Source organism: Cheilinus undulatus, linkage group 24, assembly GCF_018320785.1.
Source record: "Cheilinus undulatus linkage group 24, ASM1832078v1, whole genome shotgun sequence".
Lineage (NCBI taxonomy): Eukaryota > Metazoa > Chordata > Actinopteri > Labriformes > Labridae > Cheilinus > Cheilinus undulatus.
In genome coordinates this window covers 20,081,089-20,091,853 of record NC_054888.1, presented here as the reverse complement: position 1 = coordinate 20,091,853, position 10,765 = coordinate 20,081,089, and the positions used below count along the sequence as shown (strand labels likewise).

Here is a 10,765-nt window from a genome sequence, read left to right as displayed (position 1 = left end):
TTCACAGAGTGCTCTGCCTTTTTATTGAACTTTTTTTTTAGGTTATGATCTATATAATGCAGCCTGAACCTTTGTGTTAATGCAAGTTTCTCATATTTTTATCCATATTAAACACTCCTTTAAAAGCTAAATAAAAGGTGCTGCCTTCAGTAAGGTTTCACCAGAATTTCAAAGACTCTTTGCCATAATACACATAAAAAATGGCATTAAACAGTAAACATGCTCATAACACTTTAAGAGGGAAATGATCAGTTGTGACTGGATTTTGGAGTAATAATTTAGACCCTTGTAATTTTTGTTTTTTTGTGAAACACTTGAGCTTCTGTGTGGAAAGTAAAATAATACAAGTGTCGAAAACAAAAGTAGGATGTTTGGAAAAAGCTTTCTTTGCTCTGTTAAACAGCACTTGGAATTTTTTAAAAATCATCTGTACTCCTCTCACTGTCAGAGGCATAGCGAGGGATTTTGGGCCCTTATAAAACAATAATTTCACAGGGCCAACATTAGCAAGTCAGCCAAGTGAAAAATGTTATGAATATGCATTTTGATAGCAAAAATTCCTCAACATTTCCCTCACATTCTTTACCTGCAACTACTGCCTCTTTTAGAACCCTCAGAAAAACCTTAATTTCCCTGCTTTCCCCTTCCAACATCCTCATCTTGCTCTCTTTCTTCTCCTAAATCATCTTCATCTTGCTCTTTCCCTGCGCTCTCCTCTTCCATCTTTATGTTGCCTCTTATCCCTGTTTTCTTCTCTTAAATCATCTTGCTCCCTATCCCTGTGCTCTCCTCCTAAATTATCTTCACCTTGCTCTCTAGCCCTGGTCTCACTTCCTAAATTCTCTATACATTGCTCTTTATCCCTGCTTTCTTCTCTTAAATTTTAATCTTGCTCTCTATCCGTGCTTACTTCTCCTAAGTCATCTTCCTCCTGCTCTTTATCACTGCTCTCCTCCTAAATCATCTTCATCTTGCTCTCTATCCCTGCTTTTTTTTCTTTCAAATCATCTTCAACTTGCTTTCTATCCCTGCTTTCTTCTCTTAAGTCGCCTTGCTCTCTATCCCCGCTCTCTCCTCTTAAATCATTGCCTTGCTCTCTATCCCTGCTCTCTCCTCTTAAACCATTCTCTTGCTTTCTATCCCTGCTCTCCTCCTAAATCATCTTCCCCTTGCTCTCTACCCCTGCTTTTTCTTTCAAATTATCTTCGTCTTGCTTTCTATCCCTGCTCTCTTCTTAAATCATCTACACCTTGTTCGCCATCCCTGCTCTCTCCTCTTAAATCATCATCTTGCTCTCTATCCCTGCTCTCTATTCCTAAATCATCTGCCTCCTGCTCTCTATCCCTGCTTTCTTCTTCTACATCATCTACATATTGCTCTTTATCCCTGCCTTCTCCTAAATCAGCATCTTGCTCTCTATCCCTTCTCTCTCCTCTTAAATCATCTACACCTTGCTCTTTATCCTTGCTCTCCTCCTAAATCATCTTCCTCTTGCTCTCTATCCCTGCTTTCTTCTGTTAAATCATCATCTTGCGCTCTATCCCTGGTCCTGGGTAATCAATACCCTCGTGCTATGCCCATGTTCACAATTTACCTTGAAAGTGAGCATTTTGTCAGCAGAATTTTTAAACATTTAATCTAAAATTTGCGACCTAGCATCATGTTAGGGGTCTCAGAAATCCTGCCTTGTGCTTTGTCTTGTACCTTTTCAACCAAATACAATCATTAATACACTAGAAATCTTCTTAATGAAGGTCTGCATATATATTCATCATGTTTCAAGTATTCAATAGTCTTGAATGCCTTTATTTGATATCTGAAATACAGCCAGACTCCATATGTATCATTAGAGCCTGTCCTTCTACTTAATACAATTTAACTGAAGAGAATTACCAAAACAGACTTTTTTCATGTTATAACTTTTATTGTACAAAAATACATTTTATACATTTCTCTTCTTCAAGCAGCTTCTCAGTTTTTGTGATGTGCAAAGGACACAGTCGTCAGATATTCAAGTTTAAACAGTCGAGTTAAACATTCGATTTAGAGGTAGGCCTTCAGAATCAGAACAGCTGTGAGGTAGTGTGCAACATTCCCAGTGAGAGTTTACATCCACGTGATGTGTGTCAATAAATACCAAAGGATCCAACTCTTAGATATTCTCCAAATACCGAAGAATCCCACAGTTATGTGCACACAGAAGTTTCATATTTTTAAAGTGATACAGAGATTGTGCAACAACGCAAACGTAAACATTTCACCACACTGATAATACGTTTATTCTAACATTTCACCAGGCAAAAATCAAAAAACTTTTGGTAATCTGCTAAACGACTGAAAAATATTTAAATTTAAAGAAGAGTCCCAGTCAGTTTGGAGCGATGATGGAGGAAGAAATCACTCATTTCCAAGGGAAGATACAGCTTTAAAACGGCACCAGTGTTCATTTTTTCCATTAATTTATTAACGCAGAGACAACTGGGACCACAACAAAGGTAGTTTGTCTCTTATCAGGCCCAGATATTTCCCTAAAATCATATTTTCTTCCCAAAACCATTTCTGCACATCATTCTTGCGCTCAAAGCAAGTATTCAGTCTCTTTTTAACCCAGTCCATTTTCAAGTTTTAACAGCTCTTGCACAATGAACATTGTAAAAGTAAAGTGTTGTCTGGCCTACAGAAGGAAAAACCTCCATAAATATTGTCCTTTGACATTGTCCTTTGCAAAATGGCAAGAAAATAAAGTCAGGTTTCATCTGCTGAGGACTCGACCACGCACCATCTGAAAGTGAAGCGACATAAAATCTTCCCCTGAGTTTAACTAAAAACAAATGAGCTCTCTGATTTTGTCCATGTAAGAAGAGCAGCCCCTGAATAATCCTCCAAAACACCCCCTGTGCAGCTGTGATATATTGAGATTTAAAAGTCACAGGCGTCCACAACTGTGAAAGAACCAAAAGTGCAAATTGTAGCATTGCTTAAACAAGAATTGTCAAGAGGAACAGCCATATCTGATAAGCACATTGCTTAGGTCTGTGCTCAGAACATCGATATGACGATATATCGTCACGTGCACACGTATCGATACAGACTTTCGGCCTGAAACACTGTGGGCAGCTCTTAGATAAATATCCCCCCCGTGGTGCAGTACACAAAGACGCCAGCAGGAGGCAGCAGCCAAAGAACAGGGCGATGCCGCGGCCTCTCCCCTCACTCCAAAACAAGCCGGTACTCAGCCCGGGAACATGAATGGTGTTCATCTACAGCCGGCAGGTTAAAAGCGAAGACACTGGATTATTTCGGGTTTCTGCAAACACCAGAAGGAGCTGGGCACGACTCGTGCAAGCTATACGAAGGTAAACACTATGAAAACACCAGTAGTCATCCACACACCTAGCTTATTAGCGGTTAGCATTAACAGCTAGGCTCACCGGGCTAATACGTGTCATACCAGCTAGTATTGAACGACACTGTAAAGTCAAAGCTTCCCCCAACTTCTCATCGGGAGATTATAAGCAGCACTTACTGCTTTATTTTTAAAGACTTGAGCTGAGAACACTTTCAGGTAGCTGCTTCAGCTAGTCCTCACTGGTTCGTCAGTTAAAGAAACAGCGGAGCCGTTTGACCGGAAGTATAAAATAAATATAAAAAATTATCCGGAAGTAGGGCAAACTCATTTAAGTGGACTACAAAAAAGTGAAACCATTACATTATTTGAAAAGTATGAAAAACCACAGCGAGAGAGGCAACAGAGAGGGACATTGTAATTTAAAAAAGATAAAATATATTACTGTATTTGAATAAACGATTAGCTTGGTGATTATAAATAGACTGTTTCAATTTCTTTGGATCTCTGAGCATCTTAATGTAAACTGAGAACCTTTACACCTCCTCTGTTATCCTCTAGAACAGGAGTGTCAAACTTAGGCACAGCAGGGGTCAGATAGTGAATTTAGGTCTGACCTGAGAGCCTAACAGGTCAACATTTAACCATAAACTGTCAAAGTCATTTTCACCAGTGAGAAGTTACGGGAAAAAATAACTAAGCAACGATGATAAATGATTTTGAGATTAAAACAAGTTTAAATGATAAGTTAAGGCTCAAAAGCTGAGATAAAAAGTCTGACTTATAAGTTAAAAAGGTCAGAACAAGAAATTAAAAGTCCAAAAAGGCAATGTAAGAGATTAAATACCAAAATCATTAGTTTTAACGGTAAATATAGGAGATATAATTAACAATCATGAGTTTTAAAGGTTTAAGTATGAGGTAGAATTCAAAATATTAAGTTTTAAAGGTATAATTATGATAAGACTGGAAATCACAAGTATTAAGGGTCAAAATATGACAAAAAAAATAAAAATCATGAGTTTTTGATATCTGAATTTGAGATAGAATTCTGAATGAGATGTTTTGAAGGTCAAATTATGGGATCAAATTGTAAATCATGACTTTTAACAGTCAAAATATGGGCTGAAAGACAAATAAATGAGTTTTAAGTGTCAAAATATGAGGAGGAAAAAAGACAATCATGAGTTTAAGGGTCAAAATATGAGATAAAATTCAAAATAGTGAGTATTCAATGTCAAATATGAGATAAAATTTAAAATAGTGAGTGTTAACTGTCAAAATATGAGATAAAATTCAGAATCAGTAGTTTAAAAGTTTAAAATATGACTTAAAATTTGAAATTGTGAATCATAAAGGTCAAATGTTAGATGATATTTATAGTATATAGTATTTTAATAATTGAGGTTAAGTTTACATTTTTATACTGGAGGAAATCTGCGGACCTCATTCTGGTGGGCCAGTTATAATAAAAATATTAATGATTTTGCAGGCTGGGTATAACTGTGCCAGAGGCCGGATTTGGCCCCCAGGCCTTGAGTTTCACACCCCTGCTGTAGAATAAAGAGCAGCTGCTGTAGTGAATTAAATGAAGGACATGGTCATTATTTCATGTTTATTACCCCCAAAAACATGATGTGTGTCGAATCGTGAGGCTGCGGGAAATACCCTGCCTGTCTACCTGTGCTCGTGCACCTGCATGAGCAATCCTACCAGGCTGTAGCCCTGCTCTAACATCCGTGCCAGGACCAAGGAAGTGTTCTCAAGATGTGCTGGGACAATGCTTCAAGTTTCTGATATGTCATCCTGGGGCTGGACACTTTGGCCTAGAAATAAAATCTCAGATTTACAGTTTTTAATGTTTTTTTTTCCCCTGCAACATTTATGCAGGGAGCAGAGAGAAAAATATTTTGATGACTTGTATATCAGGATGAGAAGGCGATCTTACACAAGCGCTTAAATGGGCGGCTGAATACCAAGTTGGCTCAGGGTTGCCAGGTCTGCGGCTTTTCTGCGGAACTGGGCTACTTTTTACGTACTGTTGCGAGTAGATAGGTATTTAATATCTGTAGCAGAACTAACTACTTTATCTACACTCAAATGCAACTAAAAACTTGTTACACAGACCTGGCAACCCTGTGAGGGCTGCCGAGGCATTTCCAGCCAGTTCGCCTGTATTCAGCTGAGGGGAGCAGTGGAGGAAGTTTTAGAAAAAACCTAGATTTTCTGTTTCAAATTCTTGATTTTCCACAGAGATTGGTACATCATCAGTGACATTTCCGGACATTTAAAAATGCTGATCAGAAATCAAGAGGACCCAGCATTAAACTGTGATATGAGTTGTTGTTGTACTTTTCAAATCTTGTTGATGGTTCTCAAGGCATTGTGGGAGATTTCCCAAAACACTTGGTTTGGGGTGAGTCTCGGTGCCTCTTGCACTGGACTGTCTAGAGTATCAGGGCACTCTATCCCTAGATGTGAACAAGCAAAACACTAATTAAGTCTAAGTCTAACAGTAGTTGCATATTTATCATCGCTAATGTTGCAAAAGTGCAATTTATTCTGACTAAGTCTAAGATGTTCAGTTGTATATGTGCTGTCATTCTCAGCGTTCCCCACTAGGGGTGACAGAGAGTTAAATCGAAGGGTCTCTACGTGGTTGCGATATTTCTGACAGCGTTAGCGCCACTAAACTGACAGCAACTACTGCAGGAGCTGCTCTTCAGTTTCCTTCATGTGACTGAAGGCGGCAAAGCTTTTTTTTAGGCGTTGGACATGAGGTCGTGGTTGGGGAAGGGGCGGGGGGGGTAGTTTATACTATTCGGGGACCAAAATAGCCCCCCCGTCAGGTGCAACTTTACACACGGGCTCAGGTTACAGCTCAACCAAAACACAGAGGTTCAGAGGCACACAGACGTGAGCAGAAAGTGCTTTTCAGTGTCAACTCTGTCGTCTTGTCTAATCCAAAAATAAATACTTTATGTTTATGTACAAAGTCCTACAGATGTAAACAACACGGAAGTGGAGTCCTCGTCTGTTCCGTTGCGGCGCCACCTTACAGGGCCGAGTGTTTCCCTCCATCTCTGAGCTGTGGAGACAGAGAAACGGTTCAGTGAAATCACCACAACAAACACTCATCTGACACCTTTTTGCTGTTGATCTATTCAGTTTTTAGAATATTTGATCCCCATGATAATGTGTAGTTTCTGTTATTTGTTTGCATGTAATAGAGACCCAAAAAGTTGCTAAAAATGACCAAGAATATTGCAGTCATTTGCATCATAAACGTGCAAAATCATCCCTCCTTTACATGCATGACTTACTCTTATTAAAGTCAGATTTCAGCGCTTCATATTAGACCAAAATATTTGCAAATTGCCATAAAATACTGGAGTTATGCTGCTTTAATATTGGAGTTATAGATTTAGTTATCAAAGGTGATTGTGACATAATATTCCTGATCTTGTGCCAGGTTCTCCTCCCTATTTTTAACTCCAAAGTGCTGGCCAAACACTATCAACAACTGTAAACACGTCTAATCCACTTATACACGTGTATTTAGCCTTTAACGACCCTTAACAGGACATTTAGAAATATTAATGACATTTTGCATGCTCAGTGACTGCAGCACATTCTCATCTCTTATGATTTTCACTTCCTCTTTAGCCTCCAGAGCTTTATGTCCGTTTAGAAGAGATACACTTGATCAGATTTTAATTTAAGTCTTATCTACTGTGACCTTTACTTGTTCTTTTAAAATAACTCTTAATGTGTCTTTAAACTGTTGGAGATGCCTGTCTGCAGTCTTATTTTAAACTTTCAAACCACCTCTGCTTGTTTTCTTTTGCTGTTGTCAATCACTAGCCAAACAGGTGCAACTTTGCTCAGACAAATCACCTAAAAACTGTGCAAACTCTGTACCTGAACTCATATTTATGCTTTTAAAAGGATGCATCCTGCACAACTGGGATACTATTTAAATCTAGCTCTCTGATTCTGCATTAAAAAACCTCCTTTTATGCACCAAACAAGACAATAAGAGGCGCTGTGGAGGATTTGCATGCTGCTGCCAGAGCAATTTTAATGATTTGGAGGCATCAGATAAAAGAAGACAAATATGAGAGCCTTCACTATTTTGCTAAAAGCAATCATAGCAAGTTAAGTAAGTATTCTGAAGCATCTCTTTTAGATAGCAACGCCAGAGAACTACAGCAGATACCTAAATCTGAAATATAAATCCCCAAATATGCTCACTTTTGGTGCCGCAGAACATCCTTTTTGCATTTATTGCATGCCATTTTACCACACAATAATCCACTCAGTCATTGTTGTAGTACGTCTAATGCTTTCTTAATTACTCTTGGCCCTTAATTGATCATTTTAGACATTAACCTCAGTTCTTGTTGCACACCTATTGTGACTATTTTCCTCATCGTAAAGATGTCTCTGTTTGCATGCCGCTGAAGAAGTAAAATGCCTCTCTTACCAGTTTCCTCTGGTTGCTGAGGCAGAAAGTGCAGATGGGTCTGAGGGAGGCTGCGCTGAGAGCGGCAGGGCCGTGCAGGATGCTCTGGTAGCGGAGGCAGGGCTGTCCGTCCCGACAGTCCTCCCCCAGCAGCAGGACGTTGGCCAGGTGAGAGATGTAGCTGGAGGCCAGGCGGAGCGTCTCGATCTTGGACAGCTTCCTGTCTGCCGGCTCGGTGGGGATGAGCGTGCGAAGCGCCGTGAAGGCCGTGTTCACGCTGTGCGTCCGGTCCCTCTCTCGTGCATTGGCCGCCTGCCTCTGCTGGCTCACTCCAGGGAGACGTGCGTCCCCGCCGCCTCTGCCGCCTCCACTCCTGCGCCTCCGCCTTCTCCTCCGTCTCTGTACTCCGGAGCGAGAACCTCCTCCTCCTCCTCCTGCTGCCGTCACCTCCTGCGGGCTGCAGCCTCCGGTGGAGCTGTCACTGCCGCTGTCCAGGTCGTCCAGGTCCGAGGCGAACCCATCGGGCTGCGCGGCTCTGTCTGACTTCATCCTGGCTCGGCTCGGCTCGGTCTGGAGCTGCTGGGACATCACTTTATCCTGAGGGTGAAAATAGCACCGGGGGGCCGAGCAGCTGCCGCTTATCCGGTGACTGAGGGGGTTTGTGCCGCCCGGCCCCCCGGCGGAGCTGCATACCATTTCTAATGAATGACGGGTGCTTTCTGGGTCGGCAGCCCACCGCGGAGAAGAGAGGACAGGTGGAGCCTGGAGGAGGGAGGAGGGGGGGCACCTGTTGTGGTCTGCAGGTTTAAATTAGGATCGACTGATATGGAGCTGCTTCAAGGTCGATACTGACAAGCACACAGCCAACAGGCAGATGTTTGGCTGCAGGGAAATCAAGAAATTAATGTGGATTATAAGATCAATGCATAGTTAAATTTCTAAAGATGAAGATAAAGATGAAGTTGAGACACTTTCTTGGTTCTTCATCCATGAAATTGACAACATTTAGCATGAAACACATTATAGTATTGACTGACAATGTCAGAAAATTCTTAAAAAGATAAACCATGTCAGCCTCGAAGGTAGCAGTGGAAAAAAAGCAAAAAGGAAGCTGTAGTCCAGTGCATATCTTGCTTTGATTGCAGCTGTTTTAGAGCTTTACAGAATGGATCTTAGACCTTTTTTATACACAGCACAGTCTGCAGAAAACCATGCACAGAAATGTACATTTCCTTGAAAATGTGCATCATTTTTGTTTTGCACAATTTGCAAAAAAAGCAAACATCAGCTGAGAGAAGTGTGCACATAAAAATAACATCTGCTTTTATTTTACCTTAAAAATAATTTGTTATTAAAAGTATTTAACTGAAGTTGTGTTTTAAGCTCACTGCATGTTAATCAACATCTTAAAGATGCAAAAGCACCAGAACCAGATGGAGGATAACCTCGCCACTTTGGTTGGCGACTCTGAGCTTCCATTGAGTGAACAGTCCAGGTGTACCCGCCCGTCACGCCCCGTCCTGTCCCACTCTGTGCCCACCAGGATGGACGCACGCTCTCACTCACTTCCCTCCTCCTCCACCTTGCCCAGTGCCATCTTTGGGGATGGATATAAATATCTGTGAACGATGAGGCCTGGAGAGATTCTCACTGTGTAAAAGTCAGACCAGAAAAAAAGTTTTGCAGAGATGCAGAATATTTTCAGATTTAGTCTGATTTTAATCCTGTACATTTAGGAGGAGATTTTGGCCTGAGGAGCTGTGGATTTCACCAACACAGCCCTTATAGAAGTTATTATTTTAGCCACAAGAGGGTGGTAAAGCCTTATTGATCGTTTCTGGATTTTTCTTGCAGGATGTTGTAGATTTACAGCCGCTAGTGGCTAAAATAATTCATGTCTGATGAAACTTTTCACTTCTTAGCATATAAAGCATGCACATAGTCAGAGATGAGATGTGTCAGACATTTCCTCATTCATTACTTTCTCTGTAAATTACCTGATTTTTCCTTAAATGCAAGAAAACTGACACTGACCTGTGAAAAAATTAAAATAAGTATAAAAAAGGGGTTTTGCTTCATCCTAGTTGGTTAAAGAGTCGACCTGCTCTGCAGTTTTCAGCCCATGCAGATGGAAGAGTCAGCGAAGGGCTGGAATCCTAATTGGTGCGGAGCTAATGCGCCCTCATTAATCTTTTAATCCCCGTTTCCTCGCCCTCAGGACCCCCGCGGCCCCGACCCGCTGGCCACAAACTTGTCTGGCCCCTGAAGCAAAGTCAAACGTTTCACTCCTGCAGAGGAAAAAACTAAACAACTCCAAGAAAAAGTCTGCAGGGCCATCAGCTACAAAAATCAGAATGTAAACATGCCATGAAATGTACATTTTCAACAGTATCTTTCACTAAATTTTGCTTTCAGATGAAGACACCTTCAGTGATCATGGAGGTCTTTTAGCAGACTGGAACAAAGGATTATGGGAGCAAGAGGATGGGTGCAGTACTTCAAACCACGTGAAAAAGTTAAAGGTAGGATGCTTAAGTCTGATATTGCCAGGAGCCAATCAGTGTGCCATCTTACCCATGTATTTATTTGAAACAGATCTTGCATTTGTGTGGTTAAGGGCTGAGTACACACTGTTTCTAATGTCTTTATCAGACCAAGAGTTCCTCCCTCACCTTTTTACCCATCACATCCAGGTGTGCTACATAGGCTTAAGAGGAAAACACTCAGTAGACCAGTGTTACTCAACCCTGCTCAACTAAAGAGCCAAATTGTTGAAAAAACAATCTAAGTGGTGAAAAGTGGGTGAAAGTGGCAATAAAAATAAGTTAAAGCTGACAAAATAGGTGAAAAAGCTAAAAAAAAAAATGGCCAAAAATGGGTGAATGGGGTAAAATAGGCAGAAAATTGCAAAAAGTGGGTAAAAAGTGACAAAATGTGGGAAAAAAATGGCAGAA

The 10,765-nt window shown here is 40.8% G+C and overlaps 1 protein-coding gene across 1 annotated transcript; it reads right to left on the bottom strand.

Moving 5' to 3' along the window:
• Positions 1 to 4,609: 4,609 nt before the first annotated feature.
• On the bottom strand, positions 4,610 to 8,490 carry LOC121506214 (basic helix-loop-helix transcription factor scleraxis-like). Its single transcript, XM_041781905.1, has 2 exons — positions 7,833 to 8,490; positions 4,610 to 6,434 (listed from the first exon to the last, which is right to left on the bottom strand). The coding sequence occupies exons 1-2, from the start codon at positions 8,397 to 8,399 to the stop codon at positions 6,402 to 6,404; spliced, it is 600 nt and encodes a 199-aa protein (XP_041637839.1). The 5' UTR covers positions 8,400 to 8,490; the 3' UTR covers positions 4,610 to 6,401.
• Between the last annotated feature and the right edge of the window lie 2,275 nt (positions 8,491 to 10,765).